The sequence below is a fragment of the Pleurodeles waltl genome, chromosome 12 (genome assembly GCF_031143425.1).
Source record: "Pleurodeles waltl isolate 20211129_DDA chromosome 12, aPleWal1.hap1.20221129, whole genome shotgun sequence".
NCBI classification, from domain to species: domain Eukaryota; kingdom Metazoa; phylum Chordata; class Amphibia; order Caudata; family Salamandridae; genus Pleurodeles; species Pleurodeles waltl.
In genome coordinates, this window is record NC_090451.1 from 281,378,322 (window position 1) to 281,392,146 (window position 13,825).

General features: G+C 38.9%; 1 protein-coding gene across 3 annotated transcripts in view; it reads right to left on the reverse strand.

Annotated features, from left to right (window-relative positions):
• The window catches only part of DNAAF1 (dynein axonemal assembly factor 1), a 319,527-nt gene that overhangs the window by 253,253 nt on the left and 52,449 nt on the right, over window positions 1-13,825 (reverse strand). For all 3 annotated transcript variants that reach the window (XM_069216210.1, XM_069216209.1, XM_069216211.1), the window contains exon 5: window positions 7,001-7,124. In XM_069216210.1, coding sequence (XP_069072311.1) covers window positions 7,001-7,124 — 124 coding nt within the window. The remainder of the gene's footprint in view (window positions 1-7,000; window positions 7,125-13,825) is intronic.

Genomic DNA, 13,825 nt, shown 5'->3' on the forward strand with positions numbered 1-13,825 from the left:
CTTTTTCCAACAAGTCTCCGTCCGTTATCAAGACTAAAAAGCATCAAAAGGATCTTGATAACAAATTCCTTGTGGCCAAAATTGAAGAGGGAGGTGAATTTTCACAAAGGTTCTCCACTTCTCCTGAAATCTCAGGGGCAGCTTCAAAAAAGCCTAACACCTCTACCACTGTTGAAAGGCCCAAAAGGATATGGACTCTCCCACAAGATTACCTTCCCCATTGATCTTAGAAGATCTCATGGAAGAGATTAGAGCTCTGAAATCTTTTGCTGTTGAAACAAATTGAACTCTTCAAAGAACTGAGAAAAAATTGTGTTTTCACAATAAGAGAATATCTGCCATTGAACAGAGAGTGAGTGATGTTCAAGATGTCATACCAGATGTTTCCCATATGGTCGAGGAAACTGAACAACTTACAGAACAGAAACAGGAGAAATACTCTTTGTTAGCATGGTATACCAAGAGGGTTCCAACATGATTTAATTTTTACAAAAGACTTTTCCTTCAATTGTTCACCTGAGAGATCGTGGTCCACTTATCATCCAAAAGGGCTCATCACCTGGGCCCCAAGATCTCTTTTTCATCTAGTACAATGCCTAGGGGCAACATCATTCTCTTCCTGCAGTTGACGGACTTGACGGATGTTCTTTCAGCAACTAAAAAAGATCAGACAATTGTACTGGGCAGGAACAAAGTCTTCCTTTCTCAAGATGTCTCCAACACCACAGCGCGTAGAAGGAAACAACTAATTGTATTTTGCTGGCAAGATCACAAACGTAAGATAAGACTTTTACATTTGTTGGCCCTGGCAAGCTTAGCGATTTTATCAGATAGCACAGATCTGAAGATTTGGAACTGAGTTCTTCTGTTACTTCATGGTTTTGTTGTTCTCTGATCTGCTTAAGAAATGTCCCATTGCATTAATGTTTCTTCTTTCTTGGTTTTAGGTGATCACATGGCTATTCATAATCCTTGCATCATTGTGTTTTTTTTATATTTCAGACTGGATTCTTGTATAGTTCCTTGTTCTGTTTGCACATCTTGCTGTTCATCTCCAGATTCGTTTTTGGTCTTTCCTATGTCATTAATGGTAAATTCTGAGACTTTTGTAAACTTGTCATTATGTTGTCTTTCTATGTTTCAACTGTTCCCTATTGAACGGTGTTGCCTGGTTTCTTTGCACTTCCTTGTGTTTTTTTTTCTTTATAATACGTCACTCTGGCATTTATATTTTCTATTTCCATTTCTGTCCTTTGGAGTCACGATCTACACATATTTAGGTGTTCCGCCACTTTCACATCCTCAGGGTGTTTCAATTCATATCCGTATTGTTTCAGCTATGACTAGGGAGTATTCTTTTCCTCTTTTTCGTCATTCATGTCTTTGTTAGTCTGTTCGGGATTGTGCCCCACTTCTTGTCTTCTTGTTTTCTTTCTTTCTTGTTTCTCCTTTCTGTTTGTCTTTCTTCTTTGTTTTGTTTTTTCTAAAGTGTTACATATTATGTGCTTATTAAGTCAAGTGATTGATTTTCAATCACATCATTTGTGATGAATCTTGGAATTATTGTGTGGAATGTGAAGGGTTTAAACCCCTATTAAGTGGCAAAGAATATTATCAGACTTGGCTAGGCTCACGTGTTAGATAGTTTTATTACAAGAAATACATCTTTCAGATATTGAGTTTGTTAAACTTAAGAAGCAATGTGTCAGTGAAATATATTTCTGCTCCTCTGCCTCTAATACGAATGATGTTGTTATATGTTGTCACAAGAATTTGCCTATTTCTTTTATTTCACAAGAAAATGATTCTCAAATGAACTCAAAATAGAGGCTAATATCCATTCAATACTGAATGTAAATGGACCTACTCATTCAGATCAACTTTTTTGGAAACTCATTTCACAGAAAATACTTGAACATTCTAGTAATAATTCCTCTGTGAGGTGGGAATGGTAATCAGCTAATGGACCCCTTTCCTGATAGGCATACCTAAGCTGGATTTGTTCCTAACAGTGCTCATAAGGCACAGTTCCCCATCTGAGTCCTGGAGATTTTTAACCAAGATCTTCAAGAGTTCTCTTTTTACTTGCCACTCAGAATTCTTAAACTAGAATTGGCTATTTATATTTAAGTAAGGTTCAACATTTGGTTAATTCAGAAATTGGGTCAATTCTGATCTCTGACCATTCCCCGGTTAGGAAAGACCTAGATATTCTGCAGAGCAATAATAGAAAATCTCAATGGAGATGTAATAATTCCCTGCTTTCAGATAGGACTTTCATCACTACCTATGAAAACTTTGTCAAAGAATATGACAATAAAAACACAGGGGACACTCCTTTTCCCTTTGTCTGTGGTGCATTCAAAGCATCCTCTAGAAGTTTATAATTAGTTAAATTTCCTTACAAAACAATGCAAAAAAGCAATCTGCATTTATTCTTGACAACATTAAGACGTTAGAACATAAAAAACGATACTTCAAAACATAATCAAGCTGATCTGGATGCATTGATGGAGGTTGAAATACAGTTTAACAAATACACTACTAAAAGCTGGTGAGTTTCTTCTTAAAATTAATGCTAGGTATTATAATGGGAGGAATAGAGCAGGTTCTTTATTGGCTAATTATCTGAAGTACAAAAGGGAGAAGTAAGCTGTGAAAGCTATTGTGAATGACTTGGGCGAGAAAATGTTCAAAGATTCTGATATTGCTGCTTGCTTTGTGAACTACTACCAAAATGTGTACTCTCATGAAACTAAGTCATCTGAGGTGCTTATTAATTCCAACTTCTCTAAACGTAAGGAAGGAGGTACAGATAACATAGATTTGTGTCCTCTAGAAAACCGGTAAAAAATTGAAGAGTTATATCCTGCTGTTAAAGTTCTCACAACAGGGAAAGCACCGGTTCCAGATGGATTCACAGTAGAATTATATTTCAAACTTAAAAAAAATCTTTTTCTTATGCTATTTAAGCTGAGCAATCACTTTTCTTCCTTGAATGGTTCTTTGGGTTCTTTTTCAGAGGGTATGATTTGTATTATACCTAAAAGAGATTGTGATCTGTCTTTGTGCAAGAACTACAGGTCTACTTCTCTCATTAATACTGATTGTAAAATATTTGCCAAAGCGCTGGCCCTTAGACTAGTTAACTTCATACCAGACTTCTTTGGACTGGAACAATCTGGTTTTGTTAAAAACAGAAACAGAGCTGATGGTCTTGTACTTTTTAAAATAATATTTGCAAAGCTTCTAAAGAGGCAATCTTTATTGCTGCACTTAGGCCCTCATTATGATCTCGGCAGTAAAGACCGCCAGTGCGACGACCCCCCCGCTGGCCATATAATGTTTTCCCTGCTGGGCCGGCGGGCAGAAACAGTGCTTCTGCCCGCCGGCCAAGCAGGGAAAAGGGCCTTAACATTGACGGCGGCACCCAATGTTGGTGTGCAGCGGGTGCAGCAGCACCCATTGCGCAGATCACTGCCCGTAAATCGGGCAGTGACCTGTGAGGCTGGGCACTGCACGGGGGCCCCAGAGCACCCCTTCCACCAGCCTTTCCCTGGTGGGGGAACCCGCCAGGGAAAGGCTGAGGGAAAAGGGATCATTATCCAGAGGGCAGCGTTGCTTGCAGCGCTGCCCTGTCGGATGATGATTTCCGCCATCGCCAGGCTGCCTGTTGGACGTAGCCTGGCGGTGGTGGAAGGCTGCCTATGGCTGTCCCCACAGCCTTCATTATTTGGCAGCTGAGCCAGCCATGCCGGTGGCGGTCATTACCTCCACCACCGACATTGCAGGCTCAGCCAACAGTGTTCTTAATGAGAGTCTTAGTCTCGATGCAGCAAAAACGTTTAAAAGAGTTAACTGGCAGTTTCTTATGGAAGCACTGAAGTCACATGGTTTTGGTCCCAAGTTCGTAGAGCTTATTTCTCTACTGTATTCTTCTCCCAAGTCATCAGTAATAGTGAATGGTATCCAATCCCCTTTTTTTCCCCTAATAGAGGTACTAGACAGGAATGCCCTCTATCTCCTTTACTCTTCCGGCATTAGAAACATTTATCCTTTAAATATTATTTTGTTTGTGTCAAAACCGGAATTGTCTATACCAACTTCCTTCACAGTGCGAAAAACTCTATTACGAGGTTCATTGTATAAACTTAAATAATGTAGATAAATCAGAGGTTATGCCTCTTATTAAACATTGCACAAAAGACCCATTTATTGAAGGAGGTCTATCATGGAATACAACTAAGATCAAACACTTGGGGATCTGGAATTGTAATTCTAGTAGCAATACTCTTAAAATAAATACAGATTAAAATGTTAGTAAAGTCCACACCTTGCACAAAATTGGTGTCCTTTATTTTTATATTGGTGGGGTTGCATTGACACAATCAAGATAACGATTCTCCCAATTGTACACGTTTTTCTTATGATGATGCTGGTTAAAATTTCTAAAATGTTTTTTCCTACCTTAAATAGTATATTAACAAAGTTTTTTGGGAAATGAGAATTTCCCTGTATAGATTGCAAAATCCCAAAGTGTTTGGAGGTGTTAATTGTCCAGATTTCTCCACTTATCACAGGGCATTTGAGAGGTGTTCATTTTTCTGATTTCTCCGCTAATCACAAGGCATTTGGGATTAAACAATCCAGGTTAATTTTGTGGATCCTTTCTGCAACATTGCCAATCTAAGGTTTTATGTAATGCAGGCTTTGATTTTGCAATTCCAGCAAAAATATTTTATTTTTTATGTCTAATTCACTTAAGTTGTGGTTGCCATCTACTATTTCACACTCTTGCTCCTTACTGAAACCATTTATGCTTTTAGTTTTTCAACTTGTGTTCAGTTTGTTGGCACTCCCATCTGGTATAATAAATTGATTAAGAAAAATTGTAAAATCATATTTTGAAAAACTTGACAGATAAGGACATTTTCAACATTTCACAATTATTGAGGGATTTTGAGAATTATCCAGCACATATAATCTCTCAATTAATATGCGTACACAACATAATGGGCTTATAGGTCTCCTGCACATTGCACTTGGGCCACTCACCTCTTTTAGCCTGTATCTCCTCAAGTGCAGAATGATCCTATTTCTAGGAATTTGCTCTCAAAAGCTGTTGTCAAAAACAAATTGCTCTGACCACCCAATATGGACAGACCTAAGTTTCCTGTTTGGCCCCATAGTATATTGCTAGGGAAACTTGTAGACCTGTTAATAGCTATTGCTTTCTAGGTCATTACCTCACACTGGAAATCCAAAGAAAATATTTCTATTAACTGCTGTGGAATTTAGTATGTCACAACGACAGATTGGACAGATTTAATCTGAACTCTTTAAAGTAAGCATTTAAATGTGATAAATCGTGAATGCCAATTACCAATTATTTATATCCTAGTGCTATTGTTAGGCTACTATGTCTTCACAAGACTAATCATCTTTTTTGATGAATTTCAGCAATGTTATGAATTAATATTTGTGTTATATTTCACTTGGATTTTAATAGGATATTTTGTTGTTATCCGTTCCTATATTATGACTTGGGATCTCAAGACAGCCAGCCTCACAATGGCAGTTGGACCACCACACTTCTGGAGGTCTGACTGTCACATTATGACCCTGACTGTCGGAACACCAGGGGACCACCATCCCCACCAGGAACATGGCTCTCGATGGGCTGACGGCAGTCGGACTCGTGGTCAGCCACGGCGGTGCTGAGTTCAGCACTGCTGTGCTGATCACAAGTTCCTTTTCTGCCAGTATTTTCATGGCGGTTTATCTGCCATGAAAAGGCTAGCGGAAAGGAAGTTCTGGAGGCCACAGGGCAGTGCAGGCGCCCCCTGCCCAGCACCCTCGGAATGCGCGTTTGTGCTGTTATGCTATGGTATTGGCCTCGGCTTCCTTAAGGGACCCAAGACCAATACCGTAGCACTGTTCCTGCCAGCCTGACTGGTGGGAACGTCACAATACAATGTTCCCACCGGTCAGCCTGGTGGGAACATCGTAATATGACTGGAGGTGAGGCCGCCAGGTTGATGGTGCTCTCATCCCCGCGAGTTTGATGGTCGGCTTGTCCGACCACCAAACAAGTAATCAGGCCCTTTGTCTCAATATATACTTGATATTCTTTTTACTTTCTTCTTTCCACCATTTCCTTTTTCCTTCTCTTTTTTCTCCTTCTAGCTTTCTTTCTTCTTTTCTATCACAATATCACTCTGTGTATTGATTTTTTGGAAACTAATTCATTTAGATTTTTTTTTTGTCTCATTTTATTTTGACATATTGTCCACATCCTACTATGTTGTTGACTATATGACGTACTGGCATGTTATGATTTATTGGTTGGATTCTTCATTAACAAAATAAACTAAAGAAAGTATGACTTGAAAAGCTGTTAAGGAAAACAGCATAACATGTCTTTGTGTCCTCATCATATACCTTAAGAACCACCTAGCACTCAGAAAAACTTAGAAAACGTGAACTAATATGTGTGAAGGTGATTTATTTTCCTAGATTTATTTCTCTGCCTATTGGCTATACAATAATAAATTGATCAAACAACAATACTCAGTCCATATTTGCCCGTTTATTTTTTATCCTTCTAGGAATATTGCCTCTTTAGTTTGCCCATGGATATGTAGCAAAGAGCAAAATTATTGTTCTCAAAATAACCTTTGCTTGGACAACCCTCAGTGATTTTGATTCTTTCAAATTGTGCCCCATTGAACCTTGAACACTTATCGCATATTATGGAGTCCAAGCCTTGCACACAGCCAAGTTATCAAATGGTCATCCATGATACCTTGTGACTTGGATTGTGTTAAAACTCAAGGGAGAGCTTGTAAATAAAGTGGCCTCCATTTTTTTACCCAAGGAAGCTCTTAAGGATCATGTATGGAAAATGGTTAAAAGTCTTATTTCCTGGAAACCATCTGTACTTCTTCATAATTTGAGTTTAATTTGATCAATGCCAGACAAATGTAGGGATAACAGTTACCTTGGTCCAGCATACTTGTCTTCCTTCTTACTTGGTGTGCTTCCGGCTGTCATATGATCACCACCTCCTTTACAATAATTTTTTTGTAATGACGGGTATCCCATTCCATCTTTTGATATTACGTCTGTTTTGATATAGAGGTAACACACAGTAAAAAATATGATTAAACTACATTCATGCAAATAGTTTGAAACAGAAAATACTAATGCTCCAAAATCAATCTTCTACTACAAGGCTTTGATTACAAGTTGCTCATTATATTTCGACCCATGCATAAAGCCCTGTTAATGCATGGGTTGGAATTACGAGTTTGAAGGTATTTAAGACATCCAATGAATATCCGATGCGTTAAATACCTCAACTGTTGTTCAATTTCAGCAGGTCAATCCTGCCAACATTTAATGAGGAAAATCATACAGTATTCACCATATCATGCAGACTTTGGTGTGTTAAACACCAAAATCTGCATGTTATTCTTCACAAACTCATAACAGGTGTTACTTGTTGCACCAAATAAATAATGTTCCCTGTGATATTGTTATTTATCAAGTGCGATAAATAACACCTAAACTCGTAATCAGGCCCCTTGAGTGATGTTTTCCACATCATACACTCTAAGGCAAATACTATTATCCAATCTCAATTCTTAAAAATTGGAAGAAAGGAAGATTGACTGATCTTGCCAAAACTCTTTGGCTATTCTGAATCACATACATGACAGAACACAATTTTGGCTAACTCGCCTTTCTCAACAGCCAATAGCATGTCTACAAAATACTTTGTAAACGTAAAACGAGCTGTGTGTTTAATTCAACAAACATTGCAGGTCATAGAAATATTACAGGGCCAACTCTTTCTGTCAGAGTATTATTTCTATTTTTAAGAAAGCATTACTTTATGCTGAACAAATATATTTCTGTGCTTTTATTGAAAAATAAACTCTTGATGTAAAGAATACAAATAATGTATTTGCATAAAGCCTGGACTGGGCACTTTACAATCATACCTGCCCAACATTTTAGGGTTGTTTCACCTTGATCAAGTTGACAGTCAGTCACTTTGGAAATTAACCTTTTTAGAACACTTTTGTATCTTCTTGGGAAAGTTAATAGAAGTCAATTTAAGTCTTCATCCTGAAAAAGTTGGAACGGGTTTTTAATTTAACCTTCTCTAATAATGTGGAATGTTTTTTTCCTCAATAGCATTAAAAAAATGATAACTGTATTCGATTGTTAGATTCCGCAAAAGGTGTCCTTTAACTCATAAGTGGTAAAAAAGAAAAATTAGTCAATGAAATGCTTTAAATTTAAAAACAAATCGATATACTAACAAAAAAGGCTGGAAATGTAAGACAGAACTCAATGAGAAATGTTTTCTCCTTACGTTTATCTTCAGTATGGTGTCCGATCTTTACATAATATTCTCCCCTCCTTTACTTTGTCTGATATTTGGGGCCAGATGTAGTAAACTCCGATTTTGTGAATTGGAAATTGGAAGTTGGTGCGACTTGCAATCTCCGATTCGCAAAATCAGATGCAGAACGGTGTCTCAGACACAGTCTGCGGATCTCAATGGGGTCGAAAAGACCCACCTCATTAACTTAATGAGGTGGGTTGCATTTTGCGACCCCATTGAGATTCCCTGCACTCACAGGGATGGTGGCCTGCTGGAGACAGCAGACCATGTCTGTGACTGCTTTTTAAATAAAGCAGTTTTTTTTTTTTGTACTGCAGCCCGTTTTCCTTAAAGGAAAACGAATTGCAATACAAAAAAATAACGAAAGCATTTGGTTTCGGTTTTTCAGAGTAGGCAGTGGTCCATTGGACTGAAAAAACATTACTGGCGACATTCACAAAGGGGAAGGGGTCCCATGGGACCCCTTCCCTTTTGCGGATGGGTTACCACCAGTGTGACACTGGTGGTAACTGCGAATTGCTTTGCAACCGCTTCAAAGGTCACAAAGCAATTTTGCATCACGGTGCGAGTCGCAAATAGGAAGGGACTGGTACCGACTCGCAAAATGGTAATGTGCATCACAATGCGCATTTTGCATGGCACAAACTGCGAATTTCGTAGTTTGCGCCATGCAAAACGCTACCTACATCTGGCCCTTAGTTCCATGCACTACTTTCAAAGTACCTTCATTCTGTCCATTTGCTGAATTATATCAAGATTATACCTAAAGCGTCAGGAAAACTACTTTTAAAATAAGTATAATGTAATACTACATTTAAAAACATTATGGGCCTCATTATGACCCTGCTGGGCTTCTGACCGCCAGCGTTAATGTGGTGGTATTACCGCCAACAGGCTGGCAGTACATACCGCCACATTTTGAGATTGGCGGGTGGCTGCAGCCAACCCGCCACTTCTCCACTCATACTGCCATGGTAGTATGAGCCACCGGACCGGAGATGTCTATCTCTAGCCTGGTGGCCGACATAGTACTGCCCATGGCATTATGAGCCGACCTACCACCATGGCTTTCGTGGTGTTAGCAATGCCACGAAAACCATGGCAGTAGGCCCTACTGGTGACAGGGAATTCCTTCCCTGTCACCGGTAGGCGGATCCCCCCAATACTCACCTGACACCCCTTCATCCAAACTCACCCCCCTCCGTTCCACTCACTCACCCCCACCCCCTCCGATACATTCACACACCCCCACCCCCGATACATGCACACACCCGCAGACAGGCACATATCACACAACTCACGCCACAGCCACACACGCACCTCCATTACAGTCACAGCGCCCCTCACTCCCCCTCCCCACATACACACACACAGACACCCACATGCATCATGCATTCACCCATCACTTACACTGGCATACATGAATTCATACACACACTGGCATACATGTATTCATACACACACTGGCATACACGCATACTTCCAGACATACTAACACACAATCCCACTGACATGGAGACACGCACTCACTTCACCATTCTTACAAGCATTCATTCACATATACAACCACGCAAACAACACAACACACACAGACGCATTCATACATACGCACACATTCATGCACACATACAGACACGCACATACACAACACTCCCCACCCTCCTGCTCCTCTCGGACGCCCGACTTATCTTGTCTGGCAGGGAATGGGAAGGGGCACTGCTATCGCCAGCAGCGCCCTGCCAGCAGAACACCGCCAGGCCGTATTACTGGTCATGATACGGGTGACGGAGTCCTTTTAGCGGGGCAGTGCTGGTGTCAGCAGCGCCAGCTTACCACCGCCCACCACGAGCACTGCTGGATTTTCACGTTATTGTGGCGGAAGTCAGGCAGTGCTAATAATATGGCGGACGTATGGTACCCGCCGTGGCAGTAGGTTGGCGGCCGTCGCTGTGGCGGCAGGCTTTATTTACCGCCAATGTCATAAAGAGCCACTATATGATTATTAACATTATATTATGAGTAAATAATTCATATTAAGGTACCTTTTTAATTAAGTGTTAGAGTTAGTATGGTTAATTATAAATAATTGAATTGCAATTAAGTGTTACAGTTAGAATAATATTACTTATTAGTTTAAATTAAATATAATTAATTTTAAATACATCAGTAACATTTATGGTTAAGGTTAAAAGTAAACTAAGTGAAGACAAATTACATTAAAACTACATGCATATAATAAAATATAACATTAGGTTTTTACAGAGACGTACAAGGTTCCTTCCCACATCATTATTCACTCCTGCCCATGCCAGCTCCAGTGCCTGTATTAGCACCACTTAAGTTCACCATTGCCTGGGGCAGCACGCACCACTTTCAACTCCCATCTGTGTATTCACATTCTGTTCATAACTGTCTCACACTGTATACGTACAGGTCCCATCCCACCTATCTTTTGTGTAATTGAAGCTCCCCTTGTACAGCTACTAGGCACATTTGGAGGTATGCAGGGCTGATTCATGAATAAATAATTTTGGAAGGTATCAAGGGATGGAGAGACATATCCTAACATCTATATGTAACACCTGCCCCTTCCCGCCCAGTGTCTGATGGTCCACTACTTTGTAAGCAGGATAATCTCTGCCCTTCTTCGTGACCTTTAGAGACACAGGTAGATAGTCAGGGAAGGGGTCAAATAGGGGAAATGACAGATACAGGTGGGCTGAATGGGTAGAAGAAAAGTCTTTGCAACCCACTTTAAGAAAGGCAGGAAAAAGATATTACCAGTGTTTTCCATTTAACAGGATCACCAATTTTTCTATCCAGGCATGAGGCTTAAATCGGTCAATGGTAAGGGCAGTTAGTAGAATTAGGATGGCTCACATATGGTGAAAGAAGCAGAGATACAGAAATATATCCCTGTTTAAGATCAGAGTGTCTTTTGCTTTATTTACATGGACAGTGAAGTAGGAGGACCACAAATAGGAATAAAAAGCTTCTGAATCATATTTGGTGGCATGCTTTTTTTTCACCCTGACCTACTAGCTCACACGTTAGAATTACATTTTAAATAGGATTTATACAATTTTTACATGTAATACAATCCAATGTAGGTTAGGGTAAACATCATATTAATACAATACATATTTATCTCATTTGAATTAAACAATTAAACTGAATTAATTAAAGGGTTAGCATTAGAATTGCCATAATGTTATTAATGTGTTATTGTAATTAAACAAATAAAAAATAGAGTAATAATAAAATGTAGTGTTCACTTATTTTAACAAGAAATAAATTAATTCAGAGGTAGGGTTAGCATGATATTTGAAATAAGATAAATTAAATATTTGAATTAATTAGAGTAACTGGTTACATCAATTACAGGTTAAGATATATGTTATTACAGATGAAAGTTAATGCAATCAAAATAAATTAAAAATAAGATTAAGAAAAAGGTTACCACTGTTTTACAAATTTAGGGATAGCAATAGGGGAGAAAGTGAAGGTAAGACATAGTAAATGGAACAAAGTAAAGGCAATTTGAATGTTTTTGACAAATAAGAGAAGTGTAGGTAGGACATGAGGTGGTAAAAGGAAAGAAATTGAATTTTCAGCACTGAAACAAGACATGTGTGCTCTGATCTAAGCCTTGAGAAGAATGGAGCACAGCATAAGCACTAAACAAGATAGTGTAACCTGCTACACTTTATCAAAATTCAGTGCCTTATTTTTACATCTTAAAATCATATTTTTAACACACTAAAACTCAACAGTAGCAGTAAACGTGCAGCATTTGCATAATTTTATTAGTTCTATCTCACCTCTACTCAATATCAGAGTATTCCATAGTAGGTAGTAAAATAAACATTTCTAAGCATTGCTTTGTTTTTTCACCTGTCCAAGAAGGGTAGAGCAGCTAGAGATCCTTGACTGGGAGGCTCCAGATAAAACACAAAATACCCTCATTTAGTTATACAGGGATTCTGCAGATTCGGGAGATCTGATATACTGTGATCATAGAACATCCAGACTATATCTGGATTATTTTGGGATAGGTTAGGCTGTTCCAATCCATTATTATTACATTCAGGGCTTAGTAGGGATTCTAACCCTGCTGTGAACTCTAGAAGGGTTTTAAAAGTGTTCCCTTGATGATATGTTTTTTGACATTTTATTTTTAAGGCAGACAGTGTTCATCATCTTATTAGCCTTATGTGAAACCACTGTGACCGTAAAGTGCATAAAAACATTCCCTGGTGATCTTGTCACTTGTAAATCATATGCTGTATAGATGTTGTGGGGTAGCAAAGTGCCTATGAACGAGTAGCCATATTATGCTCTAATCATAGACCCTGTTATCTTGATGTGTTGTGATCCTGGTGTGCCTTCACAGGAAATTAGACGTACTTTACTTTCCAATTATATCCCATTAGGCACAAAGGGCCTAACAGAATATAATTGGAAAGTGGAGTGCCTATCCTTTCCAATAATCTCATCATTACTGTTTTATATACCAGACACAATACATGCTAATGTTACTGATGATTAGAATGGGTGGAAATGAATGCTCTGTTAGAGGACATGAGGCTAGATTTGTGCAGGGCATTAGGGGAACGCATTAAAAATGACATTCAATTATTAGGATTAATAAGTTATTCTTATAAAGATCTCACTCGATTTAGCATTCATTGATCTATAGCATTGACCTTTGATTATTTGATGTGGAGCCCCCCCTTTGAACACCTGCTTGACTGGGCTCTTATTCTGCGGAATAAGCATGGATACACTCAAACTAATTAAATCTTTCTTTGTGGAACAAAAGGTGCATCATCTAAAGATCAACACAAGCATCAAGGTAATAAACCTGGACACATTAAAGATTCATGTATATTTTCCCCTGAGGGGTAGCAGTTAAGTGAAGACTATGGTCTATGTATGTTCGTTTGGTGGATGATTTTTAAGTCTTTGGAACAACATTTTAAGGAAATAGCAAAGGCCTCTTTCCCAGGCAGCAGCTGAGATCCTTGTTTTTTAAACTTAAATGTGTGGCTGTAGCTTGACATGAGGCCTTGAAGGTTTACCAGACTTGAGTAATAAAGGTATAAGCCGCTGTGTTTCAGCAATGTGCCTAGTGTAAACTCCAAATCACTGAAAGTCACTGAACCCAATTGCATTCTGAAATCACCAAAGATTTTGAAGGCCAGGCTAACTATAATCCCTTTAGCATTAATGTGTCTTAACCTCCAATCAATCTGGAACTCCCAGTGCATCTCTGAAAAATAAATAATTTGTTCATAGCCAGGTCTCTTAAGAGCTTTTGTGTTCATACTGCCAATCAACGCCATAGACTACTTTCTGTACGATTCACTATTCGGCAATGGGATCTACCTTTCTTTCCTTTACCAACTG